The following is a 24,105-nucleotide window of genomic DNA, read 5'->3' as shown; positions in this document are numbered from 1 at the left end:
TGAGCTCGGGGTAGCCGTTAAAGAGGACAACGGGCACTGGCAGTACCTAGGTGGAGGCAGTTGCAGAAAAGGGAATGGACATGGCACACGCTGATCACCCACCTGATCACTTGTATGTAGTATCCCTTTTCCCCCACACCCATGTCTCTTTAGACTGCAAACTCCTTGGGCTGATGTTCTTCTGTGCTTCGCTAGGTTTGGAAAGCACCCAGGGTGAGATTTAGATGCCTGAAGATATAAAGAGGCGCCAAGCAGGACTTACAAAAGTGCCTAAGTGAGTTAGGCGCCTCTCTGCATCTTTAGGTGCCTAAATACCTGTGTCAATCTGGCCTCTGGTCCATTGTGGGCACCACAGCAACATTCATAGTGAAATGATATTAAATGAACAGAGTGCAAAGCAGTGAGGGCTGCTGCTTTGATCAGCCCTCAAGATTAGCAATGGCATTTCCCAGGGCCTTGTACCCTCAGCTCTTCCCTTCCCAGCCCCCCTGGATGTTCACTCTCAGTCGTGCGCAAATGCCCTGAAGCGAAAAGGAAGATGCACTGTACAAGAGAAAGCTATTTGGCTTGACACAGATATTGCATAACAATGTGGTTACAGCCTCGATCCAAACCCGGTTAGAACCAGCCGGTTCGGAGGGCTCTGGGGATCCCAGCCAGACTCCCAACCTCTGAATTAGAGCCATGCAGGGGAAGACTCAGGCGGGGTAGGGCGGGTGTCAATAACGAACCCCCTCAACCAGGTAGCGACACCACTCAGCTCCTGCTGCCTCGAGATAGAGGAGTGCGTGCCGCACTGTCATTGCTAGTCATCAGGCATGGATGGCTGCAATGACCCCTCATCCCCCAGGCTTCCAGATGGCTCAGGGGATCGTTAACGGGTGACAGAGCCTCTCGCTCCTAGTTTGCTGGTTCAAATCCAGCCCAGGCTGGTAGTGACTGAAAGTCACTGAGATCCGGCAGCTGTTGGGTAGTTCATGCAAAGCACCTTATAAGGAAAGAGGGTGTTCGCTGCCAGTAGCCAGGGCGTTCTCCCTGTCCAATGCCACCACTTCTTGGCAGCCGCAGCCAAGGCCAAGGATGGAATGGGTCAAAGAAGAGCACCACCAGTTGGATCACCACCTTGAGTTTTCTTTGAAGGTCTCCCATTCAAGTACCAACCAAGCCTGACCCTGCTCAGCTTAGAAGCTAGAGACAACTTGGGTATCTACAGCCAAGTCACCTCTTCTTCAGCTATTCTCCCACGGCATCCTGTGGGCAAGTTCACATCAAGGTTGTGCCAGGGGTGGAAAGAGACAGGAAATTAAAATAAGACGGCCTGAAACAGTCCAGTGTCGTGAGCAGCACTTTTATAACTGACAAGCCAGGTGGTTTCCTCCTTGACACCATGTAAACATTGGGAGCTGTCGTGGAAAAATTGACCACACCGTTGATTTTGGGTCAGACACACTGATGCACTTTTATTAGGTTACACAATACAATTATGCATAAAGGGAAGGTCGGCGTATCCCCATGCAAGGGGGTCAGCCGCCTTGCATAAACCACACAGCTTTAAGCTTATAAAGGTAAAAACCGCAACGCGTAATGAAGCATTACAAATTTTATTAGCCTTATTTAGTATATTTATTAGCAAACCAATTAAAGCCTTTCTGGGGCCGCGACTTGGACCTGATACCATTTAGGGTTTTTTTCTGTTATTGCTAGAGGCCCTGGCACGGCCCCCCTTTTGCGGTTTTACTGTACAAGACTTTTTTGCCTTATTAATTTTTTATAGCTAAACTACTGCTATCTTAGGTTAGGTTACCCAACTACCAGTAGGCGTTGGTTCCCCTTTTTTTTTTTTGTTGGCCTTTTAATTGAGCCATACAGGTTTTGCATTGTGCCACACAAGCGTATTACAAATCTTGCTTATACCTTTAATAATCCTCAACAGAGCCTTTTGTATTTACTTTTCCTGCTTCAGGAGCATTTCAAATCCAAGCCACTCCTCAGACAAACACTAGAAGGAATAGATTGCCAGCCTGAGCTCACATCACACCAGGAGATTCTAGGAACCCATGGGAGGTTATGGGGGAGGACAAGGAGGGGGGTCGGCAGACATACAGATACCAAGCGCATGTCAAGATGGTTTTGACTGTTGTTCAGTTTGTGCCACACCACAGATTTAGACGTTAGCGCAATGGAAGAGATGTGTCAGACTATCCGGTTCATCTCCCTGCAAGGGTGCAATTCTTCCCTACAGTCCCTATATTCCCAGGAACTTTAGCAAAGGACGGGACATTCTCCCAAGAATCAGGGCTTTCCCCACTTCCCTTGGGAGTCTCCCGCAGCCTAAATAGTTCTCACCAAGAGTGAATTCTACCCAATATTCAGCCTCAACTTCTCCTGGCTCATCTCCACCACAACAGTCCTAGCTAGGACCCAGCAGACACACAGACACAGCAGAAGAAGGCTGAGCAATTTATCTCTGCCCTCGTTGCTTGCCCCCTCTAAGGGAGGGAGGAGGAGAAGATGGGAAACGCGACTGACCTGGGGGAGCAGTGGAATCTCCGTAGCCTTTCATATCCAAAGCCAGGACCCGGAAGCCAGCCTCAGCCAAAGCAGGGATCTAGAGCAGAAACAGAAAGAAACATGTGACCTTGGGAAACAGACTTGCGTCTGCTGTAGCTCACCCACAGCTGGGAAGTGGACTTCCATTTATTTGAACTGTCCCCTTTTAACATCCGGCACTATAGCGACTATGACACATCAGTCACAAAAGCGAAGCTACCATGTGAATTCCACACGCTGGAAGGGGCGTAAGAATGACAACAGACACTGCTCTACCAAATGACTGTAGCCAGCCAAACACCGGGCAAAACAATCCACGCCAGCTAGCACCACACACAGAACGAGAGAGTCAGCCACTAAAGAGTAAAGGTGCCTTACATGGTGCATTAGCATTCAGACTGAGGCCGAGGCAAATTCCAGAGGCAGAGACCAAAAGAATAAACCCTGGATCGGTGCAGAGATTCCTCGGGGGTTAGAGGTGGGACGTGAACTTCACACTATCAATCAGCGAGAGGGAAAGAGGGCTGGGGAGCAGAGTTCATTTGTGCACAATCACTTCTTGGCTGTGGGTTCAAAAACGTGCTTTGGGTCATAGAATCACAGAAGTGTAGGACTGGAAGGGACCTCGAGAGGTCATCGCGTCCAGTCCCCTACACTCAACGCAGGGCTAAGTAATAACTAGACCATTCCCGACAGGTGTTTGTCCAACCTGCTCTTTAAAACCTCCAATGATGGAGATTCCACAACCTCCCTAGGCAAATTTATTTCTGTGCTTAATCACCCTGACAGTTAGGAAGTTTTTCCTAATGTCCAACCTAAACCGCCCTTGCTGCAATTTAAGCCCATTGCTTCTTGTCCTATCCTGAGAGGTTAGAGAACAATTTTTCTCCCTCCTCCTTGAAACAACTTTTTATGTACTTGAAAACTGTTAAGTCTCCTTTCAGTCTTCTCTTCTCCAGTCTAAACAAACCCAATTTTTTCAATCCTCTCCCATAAGTCATGTTTTTTAGACCTTTAATAATTTTTGTTGCTCTTCTCTGGACTTTCTGCGATTTGTCCACATCTTTCCTGAAATGTGGCGCCAGAACTGGACACAATACCCCAGTTGAGGCCTAATCAATGCGGAGTAGAGCGGAATAATTACTTTTCGTGTCTTGCTTACAACACTCCTGCTAATACATCCCAGAATGATCTTTTTTGCAACAGTGTTACACTGTTGACTCATATTTGGCTTGTGATCCACTATGAACCCGAGATCTATTTCCACAGTACTCCTTCCTAGGTAGTCATTTCCCATTTTGTACGTGTGCAACTGATTGTTCCTTCCTAAGTGGAGTACTTTGCATTTGTCCTTATTGAATTTCATCCTATTTACTTCAGACCATTTCTCCAGTTTGTTCAGATCATTTTGAATTTTAATCCTAAACTCCTAAGCACTTGAAACCCCTCCCAGCTTGGTATCGTCCGCAAAGTTTATAAGTGTACTCTCTCTGCCATTATCTAATCATTGATGAAGATATTGAACAGAGCTGGACCCGGAACGGATTCCTGTGGGACCCCACTCGTTATGCCCTTCCAGCTTGATTGTGAACCACTGATAACTACTCTCTGGGATCGGTTTTCCAACCAGTTATGCACCCACCTTATAGTAGCTCCATCTAGGCTGTATTTCCCAAGTTTATGAGACGGTCATGCCAGATAGTATCTAAAGCCTTACTAAAGTCAAGTTATACCACATCTACCGCTTCCCCCCTACCCATAAGGCCTGTCAAAGAAAACTATTAGGTTGGTTTGACATATTTGTTCTTGACAAATTCATAGTGACTGTTATTTATCACCTTATTATCTTCTAGGTGTTTGCAAATTGATTGCTTAATTATTTGCTCTATTATCTTTCAGGGTACTAAAGTTAAGCTGACTGATCTGCAATTCCCCGGGTTGTCCTTATTTCCCTTTTTATAGATGGACACTATATTCGCCCTTTTCCAGTCTTCTGGAATCTCTCCCATCTTCCAGAACTTTTCAAAGATAATTGCTAATGGCTCAGATACCTCCTCAGTCAGCTCCTTGAGTATTCTAAGATGTATTTCGTCAGACCCTGGTGACTTGATGACATCTAACTTGTCTAAGTAATTTTTAACTTCCTCTTTTCCCTACCAGTGAGAGGTGCGGAGCAGCCAGGCTACAGCAGAGCAGGACTAAAGTGGCCCTGCTGGGTCGGACCGGGTAGTTCCCTATCAAAGGCAGCAGGTGGCTGCGGTGAAGGAGGAAGCTCAGGAAAGCTGCAGAACGTAAGAGAGGCTCCTGCAGGGAAGACCCCAGTACCAGGCGCGTTGGAAGTCAGAGCCAGAAACCTGAGACTCCAGCCAGTTAGGGTCTGGGACCGGCCTGTCAAAGCAGGAAGGGCCCCAGGCAGGAAGGTGTGGGAGTAGGGTGTGGCTGACAGGAGAAGGAAGCCATGCCAGAGTCTGGGACTGGTGGCTTCGGGTGGAGCAGCCTGGGACAGAGGGAGAGCTCCCTGTGTGGCAGATCAACCAGGGCCAGGTCTGAACTCTTGGGTTACCATGGTGGCCTTGGGCCCCTGAGGACTGTGTGACTCACTTGGGTTAAGCCAGCTCCAAGTGGGGCGCTGTCAGCCACAAGAGAGACTGTGTGGAGTTGAAGGGGCTCAACATGAGGGCTCAGAGGCAGCAGGGTGCCTGCAAAGCGACCGCTGGCCACGAGGGGCTGCTACAGGTGGCCCAGCAGAGCTGTGTGCAGGCCCCAGGCTAGAATAGCAGTGGGGGGAGGCAGGGCAGAAGCGAGGGGCCAAGCAGAGAGGACAAGGTGGTGCCCCGCAGCACCTAACGCTTTGCCTTCGCTTGCTGCTCCCAGCCCCTCACGGGAAGCAGGCACATCACTGAACACCTAGAGCTGCATGCCAAGACTGTCGCTCAAGAGATCTCATCGGGGCTTCAGCCCAAACCATGCGCTCAGGGGACCTCCCACCAACACCCGGCAACTACCACCTGCCGGAGCATTGCTGGGCCAGGACAGTCTGTTACTGCTCTGAGGCCTGGTCTACACTAGGAGTTTATATCGAATTTAGCGCCGTTACATCGAATTAACCCCGCACCCGTCCACACCACGAAGCTATTTAATTCGACATAGAGCTGTCTTAAATTCGACTTCTGTACTCCTCGAAAACGAGAGGAGTAGCGCTAAATTCGAAATGGCAATATCGAATTAGGCTAGGTGTGGATGGAAATCGACGGTAATAGCTCCGGGAGCTATCCCACAGTGCACCACTCTGTTGACGCTCTGGACAGCACTTCGAGCTCGGATGCTCTGACCAGCCACACAGGAAAAGCCCCGGGAAAATTTGAATTCCTTTTCCTGTCTGGGCAGTTTGAATCTCATTTTCTGTTTGGACAGCGTGGAGAGCTCAGCAGCACTGGCAACGATGCAGAGCTCTCCAGCAGAGATGGCCGTGCAATCTAATAGAAAGAGGGCCCCAGCATGGACTGATCGGGAAGTCTTGGATCTCATCGCTGTGTGGGGCGATGAGTCCGTGCTTTCAGAGCTGCGCTCCAAAAGAAGGAATGCAAAGATCTACGAGAAGATCTCTAAAGCCATGGCAGAGAGAGGATACAGCCGGGATGCAACGCAGTGCCGCGTGAAAATCAAGGAGCTGAGACAAGGCTACCAAAAAACCAAAGAGGCAAACCGACGCTCCGGATCCCAGCCCCACACATCACGTTTCTACGAGGCACTGCATTCCATCCTAGGTGCGGCCGCCACCACTACCCCACCAGTGACCGTGGACTCAGAGGATGGGATACTGTCCACGGCCGGTTCCTCGTCGGAAATGTTAGCGGACGGGGAAGATGAGGAAGGAGATGAGGAGGACGAGGCAGTCGACAGCGCTTGCACCACTGATTTCCCCGACAGCCAGGAGCTCTTCATCACCCTTACCGAGATCCCCTACCAACCATCCACAGCCGTTACCCCGGACACCGAATCAGGGGAAGGATCAAGCAGTGAGTGCTTTAAACATCTAAACATGTAATTTTAACATAACTGGTCCACCGTGGTAACACACGTTCCCACGCCATGAGTCCAGTAAGTAGTCTGGGATCATGGCACGGCACAGCATGGCGGCATACGGCCCTGGCCTCTGCATGGTCTCCCGAAGCATTCTTCCCCTCTCGCTCTCCGAGATCCTCATTAGAGTTATATCGCACATGACGCCCTGCTTTAAATTAGGGAGGGGAATGTTAGTATTGGGACTGCTTTACAGCCACGCGGTGGAGGCGGCAGAGGGGCAGCATACAGTGATCTTTCCCGGGGACAGCCGCGAGGTGGTGGGACAGGGGCAGAGCTCATGCTTCCCTGATTGCTGCCAGCAGAGAGTGGCCTTGCATTCAGTGCGAAAGGAGCCCAGTGCTACTATTACATTTTTAAGCTGCCACAAGTCTACGGCTTACCATGTTTTCCTGCAACAAAAGTAGAGGTGTCCTGCCACGCTTCTCTGATCGCAACTGCAAGACCCCAGGCACTGAAGGCGAGGGCCGAAAATTCGACCTTGTCCTGTGTGCGCATGTGAAAGGTCCAGTGCATGGTGTTGTTCACAGAGAAAGACTATGTTCTTTGTTAGCAACTTCATTTATCTGTCTCAGGAATTTACTCCCTTTTTCCCATTCCCACAGACACATCTGCGACTGTCTCCCAACCCAGCCTGGCATCACACTCCCAGAGGCTAGCGCAGATTAGGAGAAGGAAGAGAAAGACGCGTGAAGACATGTTTTATGAACTTATGGAGTGCTCACGAGAGCAGGCAGCCCAGACGACACAGTGGAGGGAGAACTTGTCACAAATGCACAGAGCAGTCATGGAACGGGAGGAGAGGTGGCGCCAGGAGGACCAGCAGGCTACTCGAACCCTGCTTGGACTAATGAGGGAGCAAACGGAGACGCTCCGGCGCCTAGTGGATGTTCTGCAAGACCGGAGGCAGGAGGACAGAGCCCTGCTGCTGTCTATCTCTAACCGCCCTCCCCCGCCACCAAGTCCCACACCCCCCTCACCAAAAGTCCAAAGAAGGAGGGGCGGCAAGGGCCGTTAAAACTTTCAGTCGGCCCCTGCACACTGCTGCAGCAATGGAAGGCTCTCGTTCCAAAGTTTGAAAAGCCCTTTCCTACCCATCTCACAATAGCCCACGTCCAAGTTTCCTCCCCCCCTTTTCATGTGCGGTTCATAATAAAACATCTGTTTCTGTTAAGTACTGTTTCCGAGAGTGTCTTTTAGAGGGGATTCTGTCTGAAGGGGGGGAAGGGGTTTGTTACTTGGACAGGACAGTCACCTGTAGCAGGCTACAGAGGCGGGGGCAGGTCCAGCATCAGGACACATACACAGTACAGTCACCAGTTACCCTGGTCAGTCTGGGAGGCGGTTTTCATGTTCTGGGGTGCGAGGGGGTTGATCTGTGACTTTGTGGCGGGGGAGGGCAGTTACAGATCTTCTGCCGCGGTCCTTATCCTGGATCACAGAGCCACGCAGCAGGGGATCTGTTACCCTCCGCCCCCTGCCAGAAAGTCACTTGGCCGACACATACATGCAGTCCCGCCCAGGACTGCTGGCAGGCTGCGTTGAAACAACCAATCCAGCACTGCGGAGCCTGTCATTCCCGGAGTTTAGAAGCATCATTTGCATCAAAACAATAAACCAGCCCCCCGCCACAGTCTGCGTCCCCGGTTTAAAACATTCCCGCGAAAACAGTAAGAAAGAGAACCTTGTTCAGTAACAAAACGGAACAGATTTTATTTGTTGGGAAGGTGGGGAAGGGGGTATGTAACTTGGAAGGATAGTCAACAGTAACTGGGTAAAGAAACGGGGGCAGGTTCAGTATCTGTGTCCACAAAGTGAACAGTCACTGGAGACCCTGCTCAGTCAGGAACCTGGCTTTCAAAGCCTCCCTGATGCACAGCGCGTCCCGCTGGGATCTTCTAATCGCCCGGCTGTCTGGCTGGACGTAATCAGAAGCCAGGCTATTTGCCTCAAGCTCCCACCCCGCCATAAAGGTCTCCCCCTTGCTCTCACACAAATTGTGGAGCACACAGCAAGCAGCTATCACAATGGGGATATTGGTCTCGCTGAGATCACAGCGAGTGAGTAGGCTTCTCCATCTCCCCTTGAGACGGCCAAAAGCACACTCCACCACCATTCTGCACTTGCTGAGCCGGTAGTTGAATAGTTCTTTCCCTGAGTCCAGTGCGCCAGTGTAGGGCTTCATGAGCCAGGGCATTAGCGGGTATGCAGGGTCCCCGAGGATGACTGTAGGCATCTCCACATCCCCAACAGTTACTTTGTGGTCCGGGAAGTAAAGACCTTCCTGCAGCCGTCTATACAGACCAGAGTTCCTGAACACCCTAGCGTCATGAACCTTGCCAGGCCATCCAACGTAGATATTGGTAAAACGTCCCCGATGGTCCACCAGTGCTTGCAGCACCATGGAAAAGTACCCCTTTCTGTTGATGTACTGGCTGGCCTGTTGGTCCGGTGCCAGGATAGGGATGTGAGTCCCATCTATAGCCCCACCGCAGTTTGGGAATCCCATCTCGGCAAAGCCATCTCTGATGAGCTCCACGTTTCCCAGGGTCACTACCTTAGATAGCAGTAGCTTGACGATTGCCCTGGCTACTTGCATAACAGCAACCCCCACGGTAGACTTGCCCACACCAAAGTGGTTAGCGACGGACCGGTAGCTGTCTGGCGTTGCGAGCTTCCAGAGGGCTATGGCCACTCGCTTCTGGACAGTCAGGGCTGCCCGCATCCGGGTGTCCTTTCGCTTCAGGGCAGGGGACAGCAACTCACACAGTTCGAGGAAAGTCCCCTTCCGCATGCGAAAGTTGCGCAGCCACTGGGATTCATCCCAGACCTGCAGCACTATGTGGTCCCACCATTCTGTGCTTGTTTCACGGGCCCAGAATCGCCGTTCAACAGTATCAACAAGACCCAGTGACAGCGAGATGTCCTGGGCGCTGGGTCTCATGTTCTCAGAGAGGTCGGAGCTAGTGTCCGACTTCATGCCGTCACGGTGGTGCCGTAGCCTCCTCTCATGATTGATCTGCAGCTGCCTCTGGTACAGGTGGAGGAGAAGCTGCGAGGCGTTGAGAACTGCCACAACTGCAGCGATGGTCGCAGCGGGATCCATGCTCGCACTGCTGTGGCGTCCGCGCTGTCAGTAATCAGAAAAGCGCGCGAACTGATTTCCCACCGGCGCTTTCAGGGAGGGAGGGAGGGAGGGCGTGAGTGACGGACGGATGACGACAGGCGCCCAAAAGCACCCTCGACACATTTTTTTACCCAGAAGGCATTTGGGGCTCGACCCAGAATTCCAATGGGCAGCGGGGACTGCGGGAACTGTGGGATAGCTGCCCACAGTGCACCGCTTCCAATGTCGACGCTTGCCCCGTTAGTGTGGACTCACAAAGTCTCACAAAGTCGAATTACTGTCCTTAGTGTGGACACACACGTTCGACTTAGTAATATCGATTCCACATAGTCGAATTAACTAAAATCGAAGTACTCTCGTAGTGTAGACAAGGCCTGAGTCTGCCAGGGCAAGTTCCCCACTCCTCCAAACTGACCGGAGGGGCGGGGCGGGGGAAGGGAAACTGCCATCACGGCCCGGCCGATCAGTCATTTCAGCAGAGCAGAAGGGGCTGGGAGAGAAGGAAGGAAGAGGTGACAAAGATGGAGGGAGGAGCTCTAGATTGCAGATGAAAAAGGGCGATGGGAGACACACCAGGAATGAGGTAGAGTCAGAAGTGGCCTCCACCCCTCGCCATACAGTCACACAAGTGAGAGACTTCCCCCCCCGCCCCCTTTCTTCTCATGAAGGCCACACCGCTGTGTAACAAATGGCCACAACACTCTGCACAGAGGTGGAGGATGCACAGACAGCACCGCTGCCAGCCATTGGCCCGGCTTGGCATTACCTGGTACCTCCAGGAGAACCAGGATTCAGGGAAGCCATGGCAGAGGCACACCACTGGGCCATTCCCCATCTCGACAAAATGCAGCTGGACTCCAGGCTAGAGGGAAGAACAAGCAAATAGCACAAGTTTATTCCCCGCTCCACAGTCCTTCCCCCTCCGTTTTACACCCAGCAGTTACGCCCCACCCCCTTTCTGCGGGCTGGCATATGGAAGCCGGCCCCAGCGCCTGGCACTCGGGTCATTGGCCATCCAGAACCTTAGCCCCTGGCTGTAAACATTCCCCACCTTCCCGTAGCCCGGCCTACTCTGCAGCAGAGACCAGACCAGTGCTCTCTCTGGTCCAGTTTTAGAGGATTTGGCTTCCAGCCTGGCCCTCAGTAAACAGTCTCACACGGTCAGAAAACATCTCCCCCGTGTAAAGTCTCTATCTGCCTTGCTTGAATTTCAGCCCATTGCTGTTAAACACCACACAGTGTGCTCCCAGTCTTCATATATGGATATAGCCACCTCTCCCCCTCCACGGCGTTAACACCCTTCACATGCATGGAGAGGGCCCATTGTTAGGATATAGATATTCAAGCCTGTCTGGCCTATACTTTAAGAATTTAGGTGTATTCTTATCACTTAGCTAGTTATAGAGGTAGAAAAATCAAAATCATTGTCTATCTGTGTCTCTCACTGTGACAGTCTGAGGCCCTGTTTAGTCAAATTGAACTAAGGCAATCTGGGGCTGTTAGGAAGGTGATCCGATCTCTCACCTCCAGATAAAGGGAAGAGCCTAGAAGATGTAAAAGGAAATTTAGTGTGATCGTTTTCTGTCTGGTAAGAACTCACTTATCAATAGACAGCTGGAAAACCCTTGTGTCTGTATAGATGTAGTTGTGAAATCCTCACTTCTGTATTGTTTTGTATGTTTATTTGCATGGTTTCTGTCTGGTTCTGTAATTGTTTCCGTCTCCTGTATAATTAATTTTGTTGGGTGTAAACTAATTAAAGTGGTGGAATATAATTGGTTAAATAACCATGTTACAGTATGTTAGGATTGATTAGTTAAATCTCAGTAAAATGATTGGTTAAGGTATAGCTAAGCAGAATACAAGTTTTACTATATAGTCTGCAGTCAATCAGGAAGTAAGGGGGGGGAAATGGGAACAGGGACTGGGGGTGGGGGAATTGGGATCATGTTTTGTTAAGGGGGGGGATGGGAACAGGGAATGGGAACAGGAACAGGGACATAGGTAAGGCTCTGTGGTGTCAGAGCTGGGAAGGGGAACACTGAGGAAGGAAACTGGAATCATGCTTGCTGGAAGTTCACCCCAATAAACATTGAATTGTTTGCATCTTTGGATTTCGGGTATTGTTGCTCTCTGTTCATGCGAAAAGGACCAGGGAAGTGAGAGGGTGAAGGAATAAGCCCCCTAACATCCATCACTGGATACTTATGGCCCTCAACACCACAGTACTGGGACACTTAGCTATCAAGATGGCTTTCCTAACACACCGTTCGTTACAGCCTACCTTGATTGGCACATAACCATGGGTCAGGTTCCCTGGGTCACACGCAATTGGCAGAGTCTCTTCATGGCCAAGAAGCTACACGGTGAATAAAGAAAGTTCTCAGTTCTACACCAGACACCCCCACTGCCAATGTCGGTGCCCAGCAACACAGCGGCCACAGGCTGTTTGCCCCTTTCTACTGCTCAGCCAGCCTTCTAAACCAGCCCCACCCTCTTTGGGAAGCTTCCTTCATTCAAAATGGTCGTAGCTCATTAGGCCTCCAGCTCAGGGGTTCTCAAACGACCTTGCACCACCACCCCCTTCTGACCACAACAATTACTACATAACCCCAGGAGGGAGGACTGAAGTCTGAGCCCACCCGAGCCCCGCCACCCCATGTGGGGGGCCAAAGGCCAAGCCTGAGCCCCACTGCCCTGAGTGAGGGGGCCGAAGCCTGAGCCCTGCTGCCCCAGGCCCCAGCGGGCCAGCCCTGGTGACCCACTTCGATGTCCCACCCCATTCTAGTACACCAAGGATACTGCTCGGCCTCTTGGGGAGACCATCAATGAGGAGGGCCAAACGTGCACTAACTTTGGTGGTGGTTTGCATGACATGGGCACCTGCCACGTAGGAAACAGAATGAAACACTTGGTTTGTTCTTTCTGGTAACCTAAGCTACCAATCACCTACCCAATGGTGGTAGCTGCCGATCAGGCCTGGATTGGAGCTTGTGACCTTCAGGCAAAAGGTTTCGTGCTCAACCACCAATCCTCTGAACTATCCATTTCCACTCACACGTGTAGGCTAAAGCTAGGCACCCAAATGGGAAGACATTGGGCACCTAGAGTCATATTTAGGCAGCCGGGATGGGATTTTCCAAAGGTACATTGCTTCTTTAGAAGTCCATGACTGTCAGTGGGATACTTTTGAGCTCAAAAGCTTGTATCTTTCACCCACAGAAGTTGGCCCAATAAAATATACCTCACCCACTTGTGTGTCTGATAAAATAAAGGTCAAAGTCACAGTGCACTTCTGCACAGCAAAGTCCAGCCTCTGCTAACATAGCTCGGTGAACCATTAACCACGCCAGACAACTCTCCCAAGGGTGAGAGAAAGGGTAGAAGTTATAAGGAACCCTCTGTAGGGAGATGGGAGCGGAGCCGACTTTACAAAGTGTCAGGAAGAAGGAGCCTTGGCAGATGGCAGGCACTGCAACGTATTAACCTATGAGCAAGGGAAGCATGGAAAGCTTCACTCAGGCTCTGCAGGTGGTAACATGATCTGCTTGTGATTAAATAAGCCAACATTAGTCAAACACTGCAAAAGGTGAGAAAGGCTGAGTGGAATTACAATCACTAGCACCTTAGCCAAGGAGAAGCCACCACTTAGTACTGATCCTCAGGGCACCACACTATTAACTTCCTTCCATGCTCATTAAAGTCTTACTTTGGTTCCTACCTGACAGTTCTTAATCCATTACAGGGCTTTACCTCCTTATCAGATCCACGTGTGGGACTTTCGAAATGAATTGTATCTGCCAGATCTTTTAACATCCTCCTCTATTTTGCTACCTCTTCTACAGAATTGTAACAGATTAGAGCAGCAGGATTAACCCTTCCAAGAGCTGGACTACTTTGCTCCAGTTTTATGACATTCACCCAGGTACTTCATAACTGAACCAAGTTCTACTCTCACTCTGGATTGACAGCAGTGTTAGTAATGCCATCGCTACAACCGAGTTACTCTGGATTGACAGTGGCATTACTTACAGCACAATTTGACCCTCTGTCTTTAACAGAGATGGGCAAAATTAGGGCATTTTTAATGTCGGTTAGCCTCATCTTATCTGGGTTTCGTTTTGCAAAGCCAGGAGTGATCTAGGTCTGGGCTGAATTTGACCCGAACCCTTAAAGGACAGGCACACAGCATTTGAGCCTAAATTTTGCGAGGGATTCTGAGTCCGCTAACAAAAACAGGTCTTGGAATAAAATTACCATCACAACCACACTATAGCATCACTCCGAAAAACACCGTACAGTGCAGGGTCAAGAGAGCCACTCCATGGAAATTTCGCTCTAAATAATAGTAGGCTAGGCAAGAGCAGGAGTCTATCTACCATAGGTTAGGATATTTCTACAGCACCCAGCTTTGCGGTATCTAAACTCTGAACTATGTATTCTGTCCAGAGGGAGGAGACAGTAAATGTACAGATTCAGAAAGCATTTAGCCACTAGATACCTGAATTCCACACAGGTCCTGCAGTTCCTTCAGGGCAGCATCGGTGTCCTTGACAAGGATGGTGGCTATTCCCATTTCCCGGGCTGGCTTTAAGTTAGCTCCGATGTCATCCAGGAAAATAACCTGGATTCAGGAGAGATTCAGAACCTGGGGTCAGTCAAGGGAGAGGAGAGTTTTGGGGAGAACAAGGAGAAGGGGACATTGCTGTGATTTCCCAGTGATTTGGGCCAAGAGATTTTCACGTCAGTGTCTACTGATTTTGGGTGCCCAGCTTGAGAAGCCCTGGTTCACAGCCGACAGGTGTGCCCAGCACTTTCGGAAAGCCTGGCCCCTTTCGTATGTCTAGTTGGGTCGCTTTGGGCAGTTTTTGCCATTGTCCCATAACTAGAAGTAAGTTGCGCCTGCACCTCCTGCGGTTTCGCCTTCAGCACGCCCAGCGCGTACTCGTAAATTCGAGGGTCCGGCTTCTTCAGACCGACGCGGCAAGACTCGATCACCAGATCAAAATGCCTCCTCAGCAGTGAGAGCACGAGAACCATGATGTGTCTCTGAGGGCCGTCATCTATCCAGTTATTTGTGAGCACACACGTCCTGAACCCTGTAACAGACAGATGACTAAATGGGTCGCGGGGCTATTCAGACTGGGAACGGTTAAGGAGAATCCTTCTTTCCACCACCCAGCGGTCTATCAGCAAGTACACATCTCATCTCTCTATGTCCACTTTAACCACAGAGGATCTCAAAGAGCTTTACAAACAAAGGGCCCATCTTTGCGAGGCTCTACTCATACAAGGTGTGTGACTTTATAAGTGTAATATAATATTTCACTGGAAGGTGACAGGGCCAGAAAGAGTTAATTAACTCACAGACTAACCTGACCCATGGGTGAACTTTAAAGACTGGTTAGGAAGATAGGTAAATGAATAGAACTTTGAAATGCAAGTCTGCATTGTTAGAGATCGAAGGGTAGATGTTTGCTCAGGTACATTTATAATGGTACTTGAGTGAAATAGTATTATTGTCTATATGTCTCTCTGAAGGTTCTGGTAACCTGTATCTAAACTGTTTAATGGATAAATTACCCTGTGCTAATTGCCAGGATGTTTGGGAGAAGGAGAGTTAAGCCTATTGTTTTCTCAGGCCAAAAGGCTGCTGAAAATGTATAAGAACCTTGGGACACAATCCTGCTGCATCTCAGATCTGCTTTGGGTTTCAAGAGAGGGAAACCTTAAGCCATAAGGATTGAGATCCTCAGTCATTGACTGGAGCCACCCTGAATATGGACATTGAACTATAACCTATGGACTATTTCTAAAAGGACTTTTGGCAACTACAAGCTCACCTCTGCTATGTATCTGAATCTCAAGAGTTGAATTCAAGTCTGTATGTATATTAATCTTTTAACCAACTCTCTTTTCTTTTTAAATAAATTTTAGTTTAGTTAATAAGAATTGGCTCTAAGCGTGTATTTTGGGTAAGATCTAAGTTATAATTGAACCTGGGTATGTGGCTGACCCTTTGGGGTTGGAAAAACCTTTTTTTATATGATAAAATAAGATTTTCAGTAATCACCATCATATCTGACATGTGTGTCTGGACGGAGGCCTAAGGCTGGGTACTTTAAGGAAACTGCGTTGTTTGGACTTCTAAGTAACCAGTGACGTACTATAGAAGCAGTTTTGTGCTGGCTTGGTAAATTTAAGTATTGGAATATCCACCAGTGTTTGGGGTTTGTCTGCCCCGTTCTGTTTGCAGTTGACCCTAATTGAGTGACCTCAGCTGGCTCCCACGGGCAGCACCGTCACAAGGTATCTTTACTCCTGAAGTCAGGAGGGACCACTCGAGTGAGGACTCCATGTTGAGCAAGGGGTGCACGATCAAAACCGTTTACCACCACCCAGTCACGTAATCCTGTTCAGAAATTTACCAAGCTCCATCTTAAGGTCAGGTAGGTTGTTAGATGAAGAGCACACCGCTTCTGTTATACAACAGTTTGGGACAGGACGTTAAGAAGAATCCCACGTCCCATTGAGACTGTTGGTGGAATTTAGGTAGGCAGAATGGAATCCGGCCACCAGCAGAGGTTTCTGCTTCTGGCCACTGGGTTGAAGAAATTGGCAGGACTTCATTTTGGGAGATTGAACAGTCCCTCTAAGGCAGCCACTCCATGAGGATTTGGATGCAATCTCTTTCTAAGGTGGTGGTTCGGTTGCTTGGGTCTGTTTGGCCTAGTCCCAACTGAGGATTGGGGTGTTTTTTTTGTTTATTTCCAATAAATCCAGCTGTTCCCAGGATTAATGCAAACCAGGTTTGATCCAAAGCCTATTTAAGTCAGTGGGACTCTTTCCCCTGAAGCTCATAGTAACTATAATTCCCTCAAGTATCAGAGGGGTAGCCGTGTTAGTCTGTATCCACAAAAACAACGAGGAGTCCGGTGGCACCTTAAAGACCAACAGATTTATTCGGGCATAAGCTTTCGTGGGTAAAAACCCCGCTTCTTTAGCTGCATGGAGTGAAAATTACAGATACAGGCATAAATATACTGACACAGGAAGAGAAGGGAGTTACCTTACAAGTGGAGAACCAGTGTTGACAAGGCCAATTCAGTCAGGGTGGATGTGGTCCACTCCCAATAATTGATGAGGAGGTGTCAATACCAAGAGAAGGAAAATTGCTTTTGTAGTGAGCCAGCCACTCCCAGTCTCTATTCAAGCCCAAATTGGTGGTGTTAAAGTGCAGAGCTACAATTCATTTGCAAATGTCTCTTTGCAGTCTGTTTTTGAAGTGTTTTTGTTGAAGGATGGCTACTTTTAAATCTGTTATTGAATGTCCAGGGAGACTGAAGTGTTCTCCTACTGGCTTTTATGTGTTACCATTCCGGATGTCTGATTTGTGTCCATTTATTCTTTTACGTAGAGACTGTCCGGTTTGGCCAATGTACATGGCAGAGGGGCACTGCTGGCACATCATGGCATATATCACATTAGTAGATGTGCAGGTGAATGAGCCCTGATGGCGTGGCTCATGTGGTTGGGTCCTATGATGGTGTCGCTAGAGTAGATATGGGGACAGAGTAGGCAACAGGGTTTGTTACAGGGATTGGTTCCTGGGTTAGTGTTTCTGTGGTGCAGTGTGTAGTGGACTGTGGAGTGGCTGGCTCACTACAAAAGCAATTTTCCCTCTCTTGGTATTGAGGCCTCCTCGATTATTGGGAGTGGGCCACATCCACCCTGAGTGAACTGGCCTTCGACATTGGTTCTCCACTTGTAAGGTAACTCCCTTCTCTTCATGTGCCAATATATATTTATGTCTGTATCTGTAATTTTCACTCCATGCCTCTGAAGAAGTGGGCTTTTTTACCCACGAAATCTTATATCCGAATAAATCTGTTAGTCTTTAAGGTGCCACCGGATTCCTCGTTATTTTAATAATTTCCCCCTCCTCTGGAGTTCTCTTAGTGCCTCCAAAGCGGCACAGTGTTACGGAGATTGCTAGACTGTTTAGTTAATTATTAAGTATCAAAGGGGTAGTCGTGTTAGTCTGGATCTGTAAAAGCAGCAAAGAGTCCTGTGGCACCTTATAGACTAACAGACGTATAGGAGCATGAGCTTTCGTGGGTGAATACCCACTTCTTCGGATGCAGTCTATAAGGTGCTACAGGGATCTTTGCTGCTTTTAATGAATTGTTGTTGGCCTGGTGACAGCATGTCTGATTTATTTGGTATTAACACAGAGAGAGAATATCTAATTAGTCAAGTGATGGTAAGTAAATCTCAGGGAAATATTTTGAAGATAAAAAGCCCCATCTAAGCCCCACGATTTCATTGGTTAGAGGATTTGGAATGGTTTGCTGATGAGTGATGGCTATCTGCTGCTGCCAGAGACCAACAGCAACCAGTGCTTCGGGAAAGGTGCGCCGTGGGAATTCAGGATACATTTGGGCCGGGGATGGAACGTTCTTATCAACAGCCACAGTCAGTAAGGAATCATAGAATCTCAGGGTTGGAAGGGACCTCAGGAGGTATCTAGTCCAACCCCCTGCTCAAAGCAGGATATTTCCTAGTATCAGGCACAGCTCTCCATTTATAGGGAACAGAGACACGTTGCCTGCGAAGGGATGGCAATCCAAGCGAGACAAGACGAACATAGACGAGACACGGGACATCGGTACAGGGGAGGCAGGGTGTAGGGTTACTAGTGATGAGAAAGAGGACAGATTGCTGGAAGCAACAAGTGTTCAGGAGGGATCTGAAGAGAACCACCTGGCTGATGGCAGAGGAGGGCAGCATGGCAGGAAGGAAATGAAAGTCAGGGAGGGGAATGGGAAGAGCACAAGGAACAGGATGGGGTTCAGGGCGATGCGGGGGAATGAGATCAGAGATCCAGATGGGAACAACATTGCTAAGACCATTTTCCAACATGGCTATTCTCCATTGTGGTTAAGCAACACCCAACATGGGAGGGACTCTGCTGGTCCAAACCCTCCTATGGAGTGACCACCAGTTAGCCTGCAGCATGGTTTCTGTACCTGGCTGTACCACTGTCAGGGACAAACATTAGGGTAGAGTAAAAATCCATGTAACAGCCACTTAAACTCTAGCATGGACAAGCCAGAGGTTTTGCCTGCATTGCCTTCAAGCTGCTAGTCAAAGACTAACTGCACTACGAAGAGTCCTTGGAGAAATATTGGCAATCAAATACAGTGGGTCTACAAAAGGAAGAAAACCAGGTCTAGTCTTCACTGCAAACATTAGCCATGTTTAAACATGATTTTAGTCCAAGCAATTTCTGTCCACCGTGGCAAGCAGTAAGCCCATTTCCTAACCATGTTTTAACCTGGGGACATTCCAGGGTTGAGACATGGCCCTTCAGTGTATCTATAAACCTATTTTTTCTGTCCACATAGGCAAAGAGAAACCCTATTGTAACAAGAATGTACCAGGGTATCACGCCTGAACGTGGTTACTGGTGTAGCATAGCTGGGTGGGAAGGAATGCTAACAGCAAGCAGCCATCACTTACCATTGTTCCTGAGAGTTACAGCAGCTTGCAGAACAGCAGTATTGAGCTTTCCTTGTGTCGTAAAATCCTCAAAGACCTGTGCTACGGAGAACGTCTCCGGGAGAGAAGCCCCCGAGGAGGCAGCAAACTTCTTGCAATCCTCTTCCAGCTCCGAAACCAGCTTAAAAACACAGAGTTCCCATCACCCAAAGGAGATCAAGTTACATCTCAACACACAATGAGAAAAAGTCACTCAAAACTCTGAATCCCATCAATACACATGCTCCACACTAACTATTTCCTAATGAAGTTTAAGGGTTACCAATAAGCTAGTACACCTTTACCCTGATATAACGCAACCCAACATAACACGAATTCGGATACAACGCGGTAAAGCAATGCTCTGGGGGGGCGGGCGGGGCTGCGCACTCCGGTGGATCAAAGCAAGTTTGATATAACGTGGTTTCACCTATAACACGGTACGATTTTTTGGCTCCCCAGGACAGCATTATATCGGGGTAGAGGTGTATTAAAGACCCCTCTCCCCCAGAAAGCAGGAATGAAAGGATTTAGCCAGAAGGTATAAAGGAACCAAGTACATTTTGTTTTAGATCTAATGAAATAGCATTGGACATAAGCCAAGTAATTAATCTACCACCGGTGGAGGCTATTTCTCATGGTGAAATTGCCAAGCTATAGCAGACTTAAGCCCATCCTGAGGCCAGACTAGCTAAGTGTGAACGCCGCACAGTTACCGTTGTCAAGATTCAAACCTAGCCCCTTCTTGGCCCAAAGGCAATAGCTTCCCCAGGTGAGCCAAGAAGAAACCTTGTCTTGGCAGGACATCTGCACAGCTTGTGTCCACCACAAGTCGTGCCCTGCCCATCTGCTCAGCGCTCAGCTGAGATGATCTCTTACCTGAGATAAGGCGATCTCTCCTCTCATCGCTCTGGCATAGGGACCATCGGGGCCTGCTCCAACGATGACATTTTGCAAAAAGTTCCTAAAAATCAACGAATACATTACAGTAAGGAACGAACAAGCAGCAACTGGCTCCAGGATGCTGCTGTCAAGTTACAACTTCCTGCAAGGCAAGGACCGAGCATTGTCAATGCACTGGCGGGAACCCATTCGGCAGTTCAGTTCTACTCCGAAGAGGGACTGCCAGGAGAGCTTCTCACTCCCCAGGGATCTTTGATTCATCGAGTGGGGAAAACATTTATTCCTTTGTCTCCTGTTGACACTGCAGAGTGCTGAGCGAGAACGCCGGATATTATTCTCCTTACGCATCATCTACCCATTGGTCCTGCAAGCCTCAGAATAAAAACCAGTGGCATGGGAGGGAAAGTCACTTACGGAAAAGACGTCACCTTACTTGAGAGCAGAAGGCCTCTAAGTCAAACATTAGAGATGAAAATGACCTATTAAGCTAGTGGGCTAAATTAATCCCTGGTGCAACTCCAGTCAAGTTAAGTCATAGAATAAGCTTGGTTCATCCCTTGCCACTGCAGTGTGGCTCCCAAGACTCTCCGATGCTTTGTACAGTCCAGAACTGGAGTTCAAGTGCTGAAGCTTCTATCACTTCCGCTAAAAGGATACTGGTGGCATAGTAGATTTTACGTCAGGAAAGCTTTTGTGATGTTCAGCTCAGATTTTCCCTTTGCTTCGTTTCATCCCATCACTGATTTGTATTGGGAGGCAGCGCGTGGCCTAGAGGACTGGGACTGCTGGGCAACCTTGGGAAATTCACTTCACCTCCCTGTGCCTCAGTTTCCCCATCTGCTTAACTGGGATGATAGTGACCTCCTCTGTAAAGTGCTTTGAGATCTTGTATTAATTGAAGTTGTTTCAGGATTGGGGCCTCAATGTTAGAGCCCTGTGTGGATACAAAATTTCCATTTGCATCTGATCCGCAAACACAGTCCGCGGATATCCGCAGATTTGCGGGACTCTGCTCATTGTGACTATCTTAGGTACTACTATGGCCCCATTACACTAGTATCTCAGCACCTCACTGAGTGCTATTACCCCATTGTACAGATGGGGAATGGAGAGAGATTAAGTGACCTGGCCAAGGTCACACAGCGGGTGTCTGTGGCAGAGCAGGAATCAATTCCTGGTCTCCCACAGCCCAGGCTGGTGCTCTAACCTCTAGACCAGGGGTGGGCAAACTTTTTGGCCTGAGGGCCACATCTGGGTATGGAAATTGTATGGCGGACCATGAATGCTCACAAAATTGGGGGTTGGAGGCTCTGGGCTGGGGCAGGTGGTTGAGGTGCCGGGGGGATGCGGCCCACAGGCCGTATTTTGCCCACTCCTGCTCTAGACCATCCTCTCTCCTCCAATTCTATGCACCTCTCACAGCAGCACACAGGGTGGCACTTTCACCCTCTAGAACAGAGGTGAGCAAACTACGGCCTGCGGGCCACATCCGGCCCATGGGACCCTCCTGCCCAGCCCTTGAGCTCCCAGCCGGGGAGGCTAGCCCCCAGTCCCTCCCCCCGCAGCCTCAGTTTGCCGTGCCGCCAGCGCTCTGGGCAGTGGGGCTGCGAGCTCCTGCTGGGCAGTGCGGCGGCGTGGCTGGCTCCGGCTGAGCGGCACGGTTGCCAGTCCTGCTGCTCTGAGCAGCATGGTAAGAAGGCAGGGAGGTTGGATAAGGGGCAGGGGATCCCAGGGGGCAGACAGGGAGCAGGGGACAATTGGATAGGCGTGGGAATCCCAGGGGGCCTGTCGGGGACAGGGGTGTGGCTAAGGGGCGGTCAGGGGATAAGGAGCAGGGGGGTTGGATAGGGGGTGGGATTCCAGGAGGGGGCGGTCAGGGGACACGGAGCAGGGGGGGTTGGATAGGGGGTGGGATCCCAGGGGGCGGTTAGGGGCGGGGGGGGTCCCAGGAGGGGGCGGTCAGGGGACAAGGAGCAGGAGGGGTTGGATGGGTCGGGGTTCTGAGGGGGGCAGTCAGGGGGTGGGAAGTGGGAGGGGGCGGATATGGGGTGGATGGGGGCGGGGGGCCAGGCTGTTTGGGTAGGCACAACCTTCCCTACCCAGCCCTCCATACAGTTTTGGAACCCCAATGTGGCCCTCAGGCCAAAAAGTTTGCCCACCCCTGCACTAGAGGAAGGAATCTTGCAATGCCGCTGCTCCAAAGCACCTTCCCCTAGGGGGCACCCCAGTAGCAGGACCTTAGAGAGGGCACCCATCCACATCAATGACTAACCCAGCCCCCACAACGAAGGACCGAGAGGGAACTTAAAAAAAATAAAATAAAAGCCCTTATTTAAGGCTCGATCCTGTGAGACGCTGGATGCCCTCGCCTCCCATTGGCTGCCCACCAGCATCAATGCTTTGCTCGTCAGACTACAGAGCAGACGTGGAACTAGAGGACTCTGCTACCTCACCTCAATAGTTTTGTGCCACCCAAACTAATGCCTCCCCCTCCCCAGCCCCCCCGATTACACCCTGCAAAGTGCCACAATCCCATCTGCGTTAGCAGCTAAATGTACAGCTTAAAACTACATTAGTTCGTTTAATCTTCCCAGATTAGCTTAATCCTTCCGGCCCCTCCAGCCATTTTGGAGAACTTTGTTCTAGCAAAGGTTTGAGCAACAATTTCTCAGATACCTGGCTCCCGTCTCGCCAGGATCCAGCAGGTAAGGGAAAGTCTGACACATCAAAAGAAACATCAGAAGCGACAGGAGGAGCTAAAAGGACAAAGGCCTTTTGAATGGCAAGTCGCATCACAGATCAAGTGGGGCCGCTCCAGTTTGTTGCTGACATTAAGATGGTTTAAATAATCAGATCACAGCCAGTCCAGCTCCCTGCCAATCCAGGTGTCAAGGTTGATTCCCCACTCTGGTACTTCAAGTGCAGAAGGTGGAAGCCCACAAGGATTCTAAAAATTAATACTGGCCACTCCAGGCTTGTATTAAACTCCCAAGGTTACAGCTTTTCTCTGACCTTGGATGAGGTGGTGGCAGCATCTACCAAGTGCAGAACCCATTTGAGAGGCCGGGAATGTGCACTTGGGAATTCCTCCTTGTGGGGCACCCTCATGCCCTCTCCCCCCCCCCCCCCTTCGGGGGAAGAGCTGAGGGGAAAAAAAGGAAATCAGCTGTTGCCACCAGCTAATTAAACCTCATGTGCACAAACCTCTTAAGACACAGAAATCCAATCCTGTTCTTAAAAAAGGTAAATTGTATTTAAAAGAAACATCTGGAAACTCAGGCTATTGCTAGATTTTAAAAGAGTAACTACAAGGATTAAGCACCAAGAATAGCTTTCTTGAGGTCCCGCTTAAAGGTTACAAGCAAAACAAAAGCACCTGGGGTTAGCACAGAGAAATCCACAAGCCATAAAGAAACAAAAAGAGAGAAACCTAATCGTGTCTTCCTAGACATTCCTGATCTACTTACATAGCTGGGGTTTCAACTGAGTAGTTTCTAGGTATGATACTGAGGATTTTTCATACCTGGCCCAAGCTTTTTACAGCTTAGCTCTGCCCTGTCCACCTCTCCCCGGGAGAACAACAGACAGACAAAAGGGGAGTCTTTTCTCAATTTAAAAAAGTTCTAGCCTTCCCACTGGCCCTTTTGGCCAGTGTCCACCCATTTCCTTTTACCTATGCATAGCAGTGAGACTTTTTAACCCTTTACAGGTAGAGCAATTAGAGAACAGCTACTAAGAGGGATTTTATAGCTACTGGCTGGCTCGGTGTTCATAAAAGGAAGCTCCCCCTCCCCCCCATTTATCACAGCAGGCTAAACCCCTCCAGCACATTTTCTAGTGTATTGGCCACTCTGGTTGCCAGCAACCCAAACAACATAGGTTCCAACGCTCCCCTAGTCACC

At 49.5% G+C, this 24,105-nt stretch overlaps 1 protein-coding gene across 1 annotated transcript in view; it reads right to left on the bottom strand.

Moving 5' to 3' along the window:
- LOC135876087 (bifunctional epoxide hydrolase 2-like) overlaps positions 1–20,206 on the bottom strand; it is a 70,508-nt gene extending 50,302 nt beyond the window's left edge. The window contains exons 1-7 of the mRNA XM_065401247.1: positions 20,180–20,206; positions 19,283–19,442; positions 14,669–14,859; positions 14,262–14,384; positions 12,045–12,119; positions 10,527–10,622; positions 2,530–2,608 (exon numbers count right to left, since the gene is read on the bottom strand). Of these exons, the coding sequence (XP_065257319.1) occupies positions 2,530–2,608; positions 10,527–10,622; positions 12,045–12,119; positions 14,262–14,384; positions 14,669–14,859; positions 19,283–19,442; positions 20,180–20,206 (751 nt within the window). The remainder of the gene's footprint in view (positions 1–2,529; positions 2,609–10,526; positions 10,623–12,044; positions 12,120–14,261; positions 14,385–14,668; positions 14,860–19,282; positions 19,443–20,179) is intronic.
- Positions 20,207–24,105: the final 3,899 nt, after the last annotated feature.

The sequence above is a fragment of the Emys orbicularis genome, chromosome 3 (assembly GCF_028017835.1).
Source record: "Emys orbicularis isolate rEmyOrb1 chromosome 3, rEmyOrb1.hap1, whole genome shotgun sequence".
In the NCBI taxonomy this organism is placed as follows: domain Eukaryota; kingdom Metazoa; phylum Chordata; order Testudines; family Emydidae; genus Emys; species Emys orbicularis.
Note: the sequence above shows the minus strand (reverse complement) of the source record. Positions and strands in the feature narration are given on the sequence as shown.